General features: G+C 44.9%; 1 protein-coding gene across 1 annotated transcript in view; it reads right to left on the reverse strand.

Moving 5' to 3' along the window:
• The window catches only part of ttll9 (tubulin tyrosine ligase-like family, member 9), a 130310-nt gene that overhangs the window by 24057 nt on the left and 93809 nt on the right, over nt 1-12444 (reverse strand). The window contains exons 8-9 of the mRNA XM_038802878.1: nt 9951-10009; nt 9052-9248 (exon numbers count right to left, since the gene is read on the reverse strand). Of these exons, the coding sequence (XP_038658806.1) occupies nt 9052-9248; nt 9951-10009 (256 nt within the window). The remainder of the gene's footprint in view (nt 1-9051; nt 9249-9950; nt 10010-12444) is intronic.

A 12444-nucleotide genomic window follows, 5' to 3' on the forward strand; every position in this document is an offset into this window, starting at 1 on the left:
GAATCTGATTGGGTTGAAGTTCTTTTACAGTTCTAGTAGCTCATAAGTTTAGTAGTAGACTGTCCCACAAAGAAGACAATATGGACACTGAACAAATGTACATTTGAGATTTTTACGCAAGGAGAAAGTGTGTGGGGCTGGAGTCAGGTTTTGATGGGCAGTTGGTGGGGTTGCGACACAAAGCTGGGGTACCATCTCGAGGGAGGGAGTGCTAATGCAAGCAGGCAACCCCACAGGGGCAATCCCCTTCTTTCTGACTTGGATTGTTGTCCATAAAATCCATAAATATTCAGGTTGGTAATCTCCCCCAGGTTCACGAGACTTGCTGAATGGGGGATTTCATAGCACCTGCATCTGCCCAACTGTATCATGGTATGGCACCGGAGGTGGAATTAGGCCATTCATTACCACTTCATTGAGCAGGTAAGGGCCTCAATAGGTCTAAAGGCTGGCAGGGTAGAGGTGCCCTACCCAGTCACCATATTATGGCGAATGGGTCAGGGGTGGGCAGGAAGGTGGTGGGCCATCGACCCGCCACATACATGCACCCCCCACCCACCAAAAACAAACCCGCTGAGGGGCAATAAAATCCAGAACATAATCACAATAAAACTTTTTTTTGGGAAATATTTTATTGAGGCATTTATAATTTTGACACTTTTGAACAGGAAAATCCAACAATCACAAACCTCCCCCACTAACATGGCTATCTCCCCCCACCCCACCCCCCCCCACCCCCACCAAGCACCGACCCTAACTATCATGGTCCATGTAATTACTCCATCTCACGGTTCTCCCTTCGTTGGTTTTCCTACACTTATTCGTCACTTCCATGCCTCCCCCTTTTACCCCCGCACCCCCCCTCCCCCCTTGCTGACAAACTAATTTTCCTTAAATAAGTCGAACGGCTGCCACCTCCGAGTGAACACCTGTAACGAACCCCTTAAGGCGAATTTAAATTTCTCCAACCTGAGAAACCCCACCAAATCGCTGACCCAAACCCCCGACTTTTAAGGGTCCAAGTCCCTCCATCCCAGCAAAATCCGTCTCCAGGCCACCAGGGAGGCAAAGGGCAAAACGTCAGCCTCTCTTCCCCCCGGGCTCCCGGATCTTCTGATACACCAAATATTGCCACCTCGGGACTCGGAGTTACCCTTCCTCCCAGGACCTCAGTAGAGGTACAAGTATGTAGACAGATTACAGAACAATGTGGTCGTGATGGGAGATTTTAACTTCCCCAACATTGAATGGGACTCATGTCGTGTTGGAGGTGTAGATGGAGCAGAATTTGTAAGGAGCATCCAGGAGAGTTTTTTAGAGCAGTATGTAAATAGTCCAACACGGGAAGGGGCCATACTGGACCTGGTATTGGGGAATGATCCCGGCCAGGTGGTTGAAGTTTCAGTCAGTGATTACTTTGGGAATAGCGATCACAATGGGCAGCACGGTAGCATGGTGGTTAGCATAAAATGCTTCACAGCTCCAGGGTCCCAGGTTCGATTCCCGGCTGGGTCACTGTCTGTGTGGAGTCTGCACGTCCTCCCAGTGTGTGCGTGGGTTTCCTCCGGGTGCTCCGGTTTCCTCCCACAGTCCAAAGATGTGCGGGTTAGGTGGATTGGCCATGCTAAATTGCCCGTAGTGTCCTAACAAGTAAGGTTAAGGGGGGGGTTGTTGGGTTACGGGTATAGGGTGGATACGTGGGTTTGAGTAGGGTGATCATGGCTCGGCACAACATCGAGGGCCGAAGGGCCTGTTCTGTGCTGTACTGTTCTATGTTCTATGTTCTACAATTCCGTAAGTTTTAGAATACTCATGGACAAAGACGAGAGTGGTCCAAAAGGAAGAGTGCTAAATTGGGGGAAAGGCCAAGTATAACAAAATTCAGCAGGAGCTAGGGAATGTGGATTGGGAGCAGCTGTTTTAAGGGTAAATCCACATTTGAAATGTGGGAGTCTTTTAAGGAAAGGTTGATTAGAGTGCAGGACAGACATGTCCCTGTGAAATTGAGAAATAGAAATGGCAACATTAGGGAACCATGGATGACAGGTGGAATTGTGAGACTAGCTAAGATGAAAAAGGAAGCATACATATGATCAAGGTGACTCAAAACTGATGAAGCTTTGGAGGAATATCGGGAAAGTAGGACAAATCTCAAACTCGCAATAAAGAGGGCTAAAAAGGGTCTTGAAATATCTTTGGCTAACAGGGTTCAGGAAAATCCCAAAGCCTTTTATTCGTATATAAGGAGCAAGAGGGTAACTAGAGAAAGGATTGGCCCACTCAAAGACAAAAGAGAGAATTTATGCGTGGAGTCAGAGGAAATGAGTGAGATTCTTAATGAGTACTTTGCATCGGTATTCACCAAGGAGAGGGACACGACAGATGTTGACGCTAGGGGTGGATGTTTAAATACTCTAGGTCATGTCGGCATAAGGAAGGGGGAGGTTTTGGGTATTCTAAAAGGCATTAAGGTGGACAAGTCCCCATGACCGGATGGGATCTATCCCAGGTTACTGAGGGAAACGAGGGACGAAATAGCTGGGGCCTTAACTGATATCTTTGCAGCATCCTTGAGCACGGATGAGGTCCCGGAGGACTGGAGAATTGCTAATGTTGTCCCTTTGTTTAAGAAGGGTAGCAGGGATAATCCAGGGAATTATAGACCTGTGAGCTTGACGTCAGTGGCAGACAAACTGTTGGAGAAGATACTGAGGGATAGGATCTATTCACATTTGGAAGAAAATTGACTTATCAGTGATAGGCAGCATGGTTTTGTGCAGGGAAGGTCATGTCTTACAAACCTAATAGAATTCATTGAGGAAGTGACAAAGTTAATTGATGAGGGAAGGGCTGTAGATATCATATACATGGACTTCAGTAAGGCGTTTGATAAAATTTCCCATGGCAGGTTGATGGAAAAAGTGAAGTTGTATGGGGTTCAGGGTGTAATAGCTAGATGGATAAAGAACTGGCTGGGCAACAGGAGACATAAGAACATAAGAAATAGGAGCAGGAGTAGGCCATCTGGCCCCTCGAGCCTGCTCCGCCATTCAATGAGATCATGGCTGATCTTTTGTGGACTCAGCTCCACTTTCCGGCCCGAACACCATAACCCTTAATCCCTTTATTCTTCAAAAAACTATCTATCTTTACCTTAAAAACATGTAATGAAGGAGCCTCAACTGCTTCACTGGGCAAGGAATTCCATAGATTCACAACCCTTTGGGTGAAGAAGTTCCTCCTAAACTCAGTTCTAAATCTACTTCCCCTTATTTTAAGGCTATGCCCCCTAGTTCTGCTGTCACCCGCCAGTGGAAACAACCTGCCCGCATCTATCCTATCTATTCCCTTCATAATTTTAAATGTTTCTATAAGATCCCCCCTCATCCTTCTAAATTCCAACGAGTACAGTCCCAGTCTACTCAACCTCTCCTCATAATCCAACCCCTTCAGCTCTGGGATTAACCTAGTGAATCTCCTCTGCACACCCTCCAGCGCCAGTACGTCCTTTCTCAAGTAAGGAGTTCAAAACTGAACACAATACTCCAGGTGTGGCCGCACTAACACCTTATACAATTGCAACATAACCTCCCTAGTCTTAAACTCCATCCCTCTAGCAATGAAGGACAAAATTCCATTTGCCTTCTTAATCACCTGTTGCACTTGTAAACCAACCTTCTGTGACTCATGCACTAGCACACCCAAGTCTCTCTGAACAGCGGCATGCTTTAATATTTTATCGTTTAAATAATAATCCCGTTTGCTGTTATTCCTACCAAAATGGATAACCTCACATTTGTCAACATTGTATTCCATCTGCCAGACCCGAGCCCATTCACTTAACCTATCCAAATCCCTCTGCAGACTTCCAGTATCCTCTGCACTTTTCGCTTTACCACTCATCTTAGTGTCATCTGCAAACTTGGACACATTGCCCTTGGTCCCCAACTCCAAATCATCAATGAGACAGAGAGTAGTGGTGGAAGGGAGTGTCTCAAAATGGAGAAAGGTGACTAGTGGTGTTCCACAGGGATCCGTGCTCGGACCACTGTTGTTTGTGATCTACATAAATGATCTGGACGAAGGTGTAGGTGGTCTGATGAGCAAGTTTGCAGATGATACTAAGATTGGTGAAAATGCAGATAGCGAGGAGGACTGTCAGAGAATACAGCAAAATATAGATAGATTGGAGAGTTGGGCAGAGAAATGACAGATGGAGTTCAATCCAGGCAAATGTGAGGTGATGCATTTTGGAAGATCTAATTCAAGAGCGGACTATATGGTCAATGGAAGAGTCCTGGGGAAAATTGATGTACAGAGAGATCTGGGAGTTCAGGTCCATTGTACCCTGAAGGTGACAAAGCAGGTCGATAGAGTGGTCAAGAAGGCATACAGCATGCTTGCCTTCATCGGACGGGGTATTGAGTACAAGAGTCGGGAGGTCATGTTACAGTCTATAGGACTTTGGTTAGGCCACATTTGGAATACTGCGTGCAGTTCTGGTCGCCACATTACCAGAAGGATGTGGATGCTTTAGAGAAGGTGCAGAGGAGGTTCACCAGGATGTTGCCTGGTATGGAGGGTGCTAGCTATGAAGAAAGGTTGAGTAGATTAGGATTGTTTTCGTTGGAAAGACGGAGGTTGAGGGGGGACCTGATTGAGGTCTACAAAATTATGAGAGGTATGGGCAGGGTGGATAGCAACAAGCTTTTTCCAAGAGTGGGGGTGTCAATTACAAGGGGTCACGATTTCAAAGTGAGAGGGGGAAAGTTTAAGGGAGATGTGCGTGGAAATTTTTTTACGCAGAGGGTGATGGGTGCCTGGAACACTTTGCCAGGGGAGGTGGTAGAGGCGGGCACGATAGCATCATTTAAGATGCATCTGGACAGATATATGAACGAGCTGGGAACAGAGGGAAGTAGATCCTTGGAAAATAGGCAACAGGTTTAGATAAAGGATCTGGATCGGCGCAGGCTGGGAGGGCCGAAGGGTCTGTTCCTGTGCTGTAATTTTCTTTGTTCTTTGTTCTCAGACATGACGTCCGCAAATCCCTGCCAAAATCCCCTCAACCTCGGACTCGCCTAGAACATGTATACATGATTCGCAGGACCTTCGCCACAGTGCCCAAAGAACCTGCTCATACGGTGTGGAAGGAAAGTTAATGTGAGGATTAGTTGCCCGCTTAGAAAATACATTAATATTAGTTGCTATTAAAAAAAAGGCACTTGCGAAAGCATGACTGGAATGCTTGAGTATATTTTGACACTGCTTTTGAACAAAACTTAGAAGGTCGTGTAATGTAAACAAAATACTGCTGCCAAACAGCAAAAACCTTATTCTACTGATAAGTCGTTTTAGAGTTGCTTTAGCAAGGGCAAGAAATGCGTACTTTCCCAAGATTTGTTGAACATAAACAAATTTTGGGCAGCAGGGTAGCATGGTGGTTAGCATAAATGCTTCACAGCTCCAGGGTCCCAGGTTCGATTCCCGGCTGGGTCACTGTCTGTGTGGAGTCTGCACGTCCTCCCCCTGTGTGCGTGGGTTTCCTCCGGGTGCTCCGGTTTCCTCCCACAGTCCAAAGATGTGCGGGTTAGGTGGATTGGCCATGCTAAATTGCCCGTAGTGTCCTAATAAAAGTAAGTTTAAGGGGGGGGGTTGTTGGGTTACGGGTATAGGGTGGATACGTGGGTTTGAGTAGGGTGATCATGGCTCGGCACAACATTGAGGGCCGAAGGGCCTGTTCTGTGCTGTACTGTTCTATGTTCTATAAACATGGCCAGTCAAGTGCTGTTTTCTCTAGAGCTGTTTATTTCAGACGATGCCTTTTTTGTCTCAGAGTGCTGTGGAATGGCTATTTTCTTACTGCAGCCTCTCCACAATATTATGTTAATAAAAATCCGAAAATGAAGCTCAAGCCTCTGTCTATTATTGTTTCCATGACAATTTGGGGTAGTCCTGCAGGATCTCTAATTTAACGAGATCCAAACCGAAGGACTGTCTAGACAGTACTCTCAGCTGCAAGGGATAGAGCCACCGGCGCATCGCAGCTGAAAGGGGGGCGGCGCCCGGCAGCCTTCATTACCAGCCGGTGACACATACTTGGATGAGTTATCTTAATTAATAAATTAAAGATAATTGCATGAGAAGCAAAAGGTGCCATAGAGACAGCACAGTGAAAGTGCTAAAATTAAAAGAAAGACTTCGAGGGTGGCAAAAGGAAAACACCGGTAAGCGAACTTTTAATATTTGTGAATAATATCTGCGGTTGTTATATATATAGAACATAGAACATAAAACAGTACAGCACAGAACAGGCCCTTCGGCCCTCAATGTTGTGCCGAGCCATGGTCACCCTACTCAAACCCACATATCCACCCTATAACCGTAACCCAACAACCCCCCCCCCTTAACCTTACATTTATTAGGACACTACGGGCAATTTAGCATGGCCAATCCACCTAACCCGCACATCTTTGGACTGTGGGAGGAAACCGGAGCACCTGGAGGAAACCCACGCACACAGGGGGAGGACGTGCAGACTCCACACAGACAGTGACCCAGCCGGGAATCGAACCTGGGACCCTGGAGCTGTGAAGCATTTATGCTAACCACCATGCTACCCTGCTGCCCCAATATATGTTCTAAAGTATCTTTGCAGGAAACAAGAGCGATGGGCAAAAAAATCTGACACCCCCTCACAGGCCGTCCCAAAGCCTTGGTAGAAATATTTAGAGCGAGAAAGAAGGTGAACTCTGTAAAGAAGACAGATGAGGGAGTCAAAATGAGTAAGAAAATGGAAAAGGGGATAAAAGCAATCGTAAAGCAATAGAATAAGGTAGGAGATCCTATCGTCGCCCCACAGGAACCCAAAGGAAAGAATAGTGAAGTCAGTGAAAAGGGCTGGAAAGCTCAATAAGCTTTTTCCGGAATTATCTGGGGATGATAGATCCCCTTCGCTGCGTGCTGGACACTGCAGCTGACCCCCTCCCAATACAAAAAAGGGAGAAAATAAATAGAAGATTAAGGTTAGAAACGCAACAAATGGGTTCTTGTCCAAAAGGAAATTCAGATTGTTTCAATTTTGCAAGATCGGATTTGAGTTTGAGATTAAGCCGTTCAAGTCGTCCAGGACAGTGCCTCCAAGATAATCACGGCAGCAATCCAATTCAATTGAGTAAAAAGAACAAGAAAAAGATTGGAATAATGTAAATAAAAGTTTCATGATGAAGGCGATTGTGAAATGGCTGTCTCTTTAAGAATCTGTGGCCGTGAGAGAAGACTAACGGTCAACTGCGATATTTGCGAGCTGTGAGAATCTGTGTGTTTTGTTTGTTTTTCTGTGGATGTTCTAACGATGTTTTCCTAATTAATTTTGGTCAAAGTGTTAGGTTCTTTGGTTTGTGAGTGTGGTAATATTTGTGTGTTGTCTAGTATTGTGATTTCAAGATCATAATTTAAGTGGTTTGTGTCAACATTTGAGTTAAAAAAAACCTAGTGAGATTTCTCTCAAGCACTGAAACATCTGAAATTGAAATCAGTTTAAAGGAAAAGAAATTCAAGCGGAATAAAAGTAATTGAGCAATATAAATGTTTAGATTAAGTGAAGGGTTGCAAATGGCATTCCATGTTTTCCACCCCTCTAGGTTCTGTAGGAAAATTAATAATTTCAGCAGATAGTTGATCTGTTCTAAATTGTCTCTAAGAATAGTTAATGCCTATAAAAGCAATCATTGCAAATTGGCTTAAATGGAAATACTCTTATGGTGCATCCAAGCCAGCTTTGAAGGATGGGTTTGCAGTCCCACCCGGCATAAATGGAGACTGGGCTCCCAATGATGATCAGCTGAATGAAGGAAATGAGTCCCTTGATCACTGGTTAGCAAATAGAGGGAAAGAAGCTATCATGAAAGGGGCTAAGAAGCATAGTGACATAGGGGAAGTAACTCGGTGTTTGTAGAATGACAATAGTAAAAATAGGAGATCATTATGTGGACCTTCCAGTAGATACTGGCGCTACTGTGACCTCTGAACCCCCCTCCCTGGAAATAATCTCCCGGTGAAATCTCTATTGTCAATGTGGGAGTAGCCGGTATTCCCATGACGGAGCCATTATCATGCCCAACAAACATGGAAATAGACACCGTTCCCGATAGATACTATGGGTATTTCTAAAACATCGTCCCTTCTCATATCAGGTAGACAGACACTGCAAGTTAGGAGCGGTAATTCATTGCACTAATGAGGGAATGTTTATGGAACTACCTCAAATACGAAGTCACCAGTTGATAAATTTGATAGGCTTTGATTCGGAGGCTGCGCCTGATCAATCTGTGCCTGTGTTGTATTGCTGGCAGTTGGACGTTAACCCTTATAGTAAAACTGTTAAAAAACTGCAGGAAATCCTACAAAAGGTTAATGACCCTTGGGCTCAGCTGTTAAAACACCTGATAGAGTCCAGCCGAGAAAATAGAGTGACTCACTGCACGGCTTGGTATGCTCGTCAGGATGAGCAAGCATACAAGGTACAAAAGATCAGCCATGATCTAATTGAATGGCGGAGCAGGCTCGAGGGGCCAGATGGCCTACTCCTGCTCCTAGTTCTTATGTTCTTATGTTCTTAAGCTCAATGTCACTTGGGCAAGCAGACTTCATTGAAAGTCACTCCCTATTTGTTTTTCAGTGCTGTGGGATTAGGAATGTTAGTACAATTAATTCATAGTCAGAGGGACCTGTTTAGGATGAGTTTGACTTTAGAACCCCATATAACATAGGCCATGAGACACCCCGCTAGGGCATTGCAAATAGAAGAAATGATCAAGGCTATGGGCCAAGTGCTGGGAAACGGGATTAGAATAGTTAGGTGGTTATTTTTGACCGGCGCAGGCTCGATGGGCCGAAGGGCCTTTTCTGTGCTGTTTGACTGTGACATACAAAAACACACACATTGAGGGAGACAGATGGAAACAGCACCAACATTGCCCACATATACACAATACATACGATTAATCCCACAGTCACATCAGATCAGATTCACACACTGACTATTCTTACGGTTTTAGGCTCTTGTCGATCAAAATGTCGTATCCATACAATTCAAAGCAGTGCTTGTCATTAATGATTACTGTTTGGACACTCTGCAAACTTTTGATGAAGATATTATCCATGTCTTTAAAGAGCATTTCCACTGCCTCAGTGCCATGTTTTGCTGTCAGATACTGTCGCAGTTGTTGCATCAACCACTTGCAGCCCTAGAAGAGAGTATAGTGTTGATAGGGTGTCACAGTATATTGCACTTTCTTGCAGTATATCATAGTGTCACACAGTCAGTCACAGTATATTACACAGACTCACTGTGTCTCAGTATATCACAGTGTCACACAGTCAGTCACAGAGGATGCGGAAAAAAATTAGGATATTACAACCAACTGATGACAGAGGAAGTGTGGGAGAAACTGCCGAATAAAACCACAGGAGAAGTAATCATAAAAAATTTGGGTGAACATACGATTGTATTAGAGAACCATGGCGTCTGGAGCAAAAGAAATTGTGTCAGAATTAAAAAAATCTGGTCAAATTGAACAATAACAGAGGAATTATGATACTCCATCGGCAGCCTATCGGCAATGGGCGTAGTAATGTAATCAGTAAAGATTTAAATGTATGGAATAATAGATCAAAGGCGGTGAGTAATGGCCCTCAGTTTAAAATGGTTCACAGTGAGCATAAGGAAACAGCATGTCAGGGGTGGGGCATTCTGTAGCCCGGTTGTTTGGACTGGTAGTAGTCATATGAAACCCAGGAGACGGTCAGATACTGGTTATTCAGGAGAATTGATAATGCATTTGCAAAGACAGCGATGGGGCGATGCTGCAGCCCCACATCAGCGCTCCCCTTAAGGCCCTCTTTCCCTGTCCTCTGAGTGTTTGATGTCACTGATTCATGCTTCTTACCTTTTCTGGATCATAGTCGGGGGCGGTTTTTTGCACTGCCACATTTGTTAGATGTATAACTGTGTAAGGAACGTGTCAGGGAACAAAACGGAGCTGCATTTTGAATACAAATGGCTTCATTTACAACAGTTAACTATCAAAATACTTGTACTCAGTGTCTCCAATTGTCTGCTGAAGAGAACGGTGGAGACACACTTTTCGAAATATTTAGTTCTGACAATGACGTGATGTTGGGATCTCTTTACATGGGCTGAATGATCTTCCTCATCCACGATTGTTCTGCAAACGCAAATTAAATATCGCTCAAAATTACCTGTGGAATGATAACTGAGCTGTTACTCCCCTTGAGATCTAGCCACTTCTATCTCACCTGACCTTCTAACTTGGGCTGCTGAGATCAGTGTCATACAATGAGCTCCAGACTCTGTGACTGAAGATGAAATCATTGTTTCTATGAAGTGCTAACTGGATTCTAAAAGAGAGAATCGTTTTTTTGATTATGTTTGGATGGCTGAGACCTGTTATTTGCAATTCCTGTGCCCTGTAGGAATCTCAGGACACTTCATGACACTAAGGGGCCACATGTGTAGAACGTTGCTCTAGCTGCTTGAGCTCAATTTAGGATTTCCAAGCTTGAGGGTCAGCTGGAATCACTGCGGAGAATAAGGGAGGATTGCATATTCCAGGAGATTGTCCCTCACAGACAGAGAATTCAGAATAATAGGTGGGTGGCCATCAGGAAGAGTCGGAAGAGGCAGGAGAAGTCTTCAGGATGCCTGCCATTCTCAAACAAGTATTCTGCATTGCAAACTGCTGAGAATGACACCAGTCTGAAGGAGTGAGGTCCAGACCATGTCACCACTGGGAAAAGAACTGAACAGGAGGGATCAGTGGAGAGGAGAAATGTGGTTAGTGTAGGAGATTCCACAGTTAAACATAGAACGTAGAAAAATACAGCACAGAACAGGCCCTTCGGCCCATGATGTTGTGCCGAACTTTTGTCCTCGGTTAAGAACAAATTAATCTACACCCCATCATTCTACCGTAATCCATGTACCTATCCAGTAGCCGCCTGAAGGTCCCTAATGTTTCCGACTCAACTACTTCTACAGGCAGTGCATTCCATGCCCCCACTACTCTCTGGGTAAAGAATCTACTTCTGAGGGTTACTGAGTGTTACATTGAGTTACAGAGAGTTTACTGTGGGTTCCAGTGAGTTACACAAAGGTCATTGTGGGTTACAGTGAGTTACAGAGAGGTCACTGTGGGTTACAGTGAGTCACACAGAGAGGTTACTGAGTGTTACAGTGAGTTACAGAGAGGTTACTGAGTGTTACAGTGAGTTACAGAGAGGTTACTGTGGGTTACAGTGAGTTACACAGAGAGGTCACTGTGGGTTACAGTGAGTTACAGAGAGGTCACTGTGGGTTACAGAGAGAGGTTACTGTGGGTTACAGTGAGTTACAGAGAGGTTACTGTGGGTTACAGTGAGTTACACAAAGGTCATTGTGGGTTACAGTGAGTCACACAGAGAGGTTACTGAGTGTTACAGTGAGTTACAGAGAGGTTACTGTGGGTTACAGTGAGTTACACAAAGGTCATTGTGGGTTACAGTGAGTCACACAGAGAGGTTACTGAGTGTTACAGTGAGTTACACAGAGAGGTTACTGAGTGTTACAGTGAGTTACAGAGAGGTTACTGTGGGTTACAGTGAGTTACACAAAGGTCACTGTGGGTTACAGTGAGTCACACAGAGAGGTTACTGAGTGTTACAGAGAGGTTACTGAGTGTTACAGTGAGTCACACAGAGAGGTTACTGTGGGTTACAGTGAGTTACACAGAGAGGTCACTGTGGGTTACAGTGAGTTACAGAGAGGTTACTGTGGGTTACAGTGAGTCACACAGAGAGGTCACTGTGGGTTACAGTGAGTTACAGAGAGGTTACTGTGGGTTACAGTGAGTTACACAGAGAGGTCACTGTGGGTTACAGTGAGTTACAGAGAGGTCACTGTGGGTTACAGAGAGAGGTTACTGTGGGTTACAGTGAGTTACAGAGAGGTTACTGTGGGTTACAGTGAGTTACACAGAGAGGTCACTGTGGGTTACAGTGAGTTACAGAGAGGTCACTGTGGGTTACAGTGCGTTACACAGAGAGGTTACTGTGAGTTACAGTGAGTTATAGAGCGGTTACTGTGGGTTACAGCGAGTTACAGAGAGGTCACTGTGGGTTACAGAGAGAGGTTACTGTGGGTTACAGTGAGTTGCACAGAGGTTACTGTGGGTTACAGTGAGTTATAGAGCGGTTACTGTGGGTTACAGCGAGTTACACAGAGAGGTCACTGTGGGTTACAGTGGGTTACAGAGAGAGGTTACTGTGGGTTACAGTGAGTTACAGAGAGGTCACTGTGGGTTACAGAGAGAGGTTACTGTGGGTTACAGTGAGTCACACAGAGAGGTTACTGAGTGTTACAGTGAGTTACAGAGAGGTTACTGG

The sequence above is a fragment of the Scyliorhinus canicula genome, chromosome 7 (assembly GCF_902713615.1).
Source record: "Scyliorhinus canicula chromosome 7, sScyCan1.1, whole genome shotgun sequence".
In the NCBI taxonomy this organism is placed as follows: domain Eukaryota; kingdom Metazoa; phylum Chordata; class Chondrichthyes; order Carcharhiniformes; family Scyliorhinidae; genus Scyliorhinus; species Scyliorhinus canicula.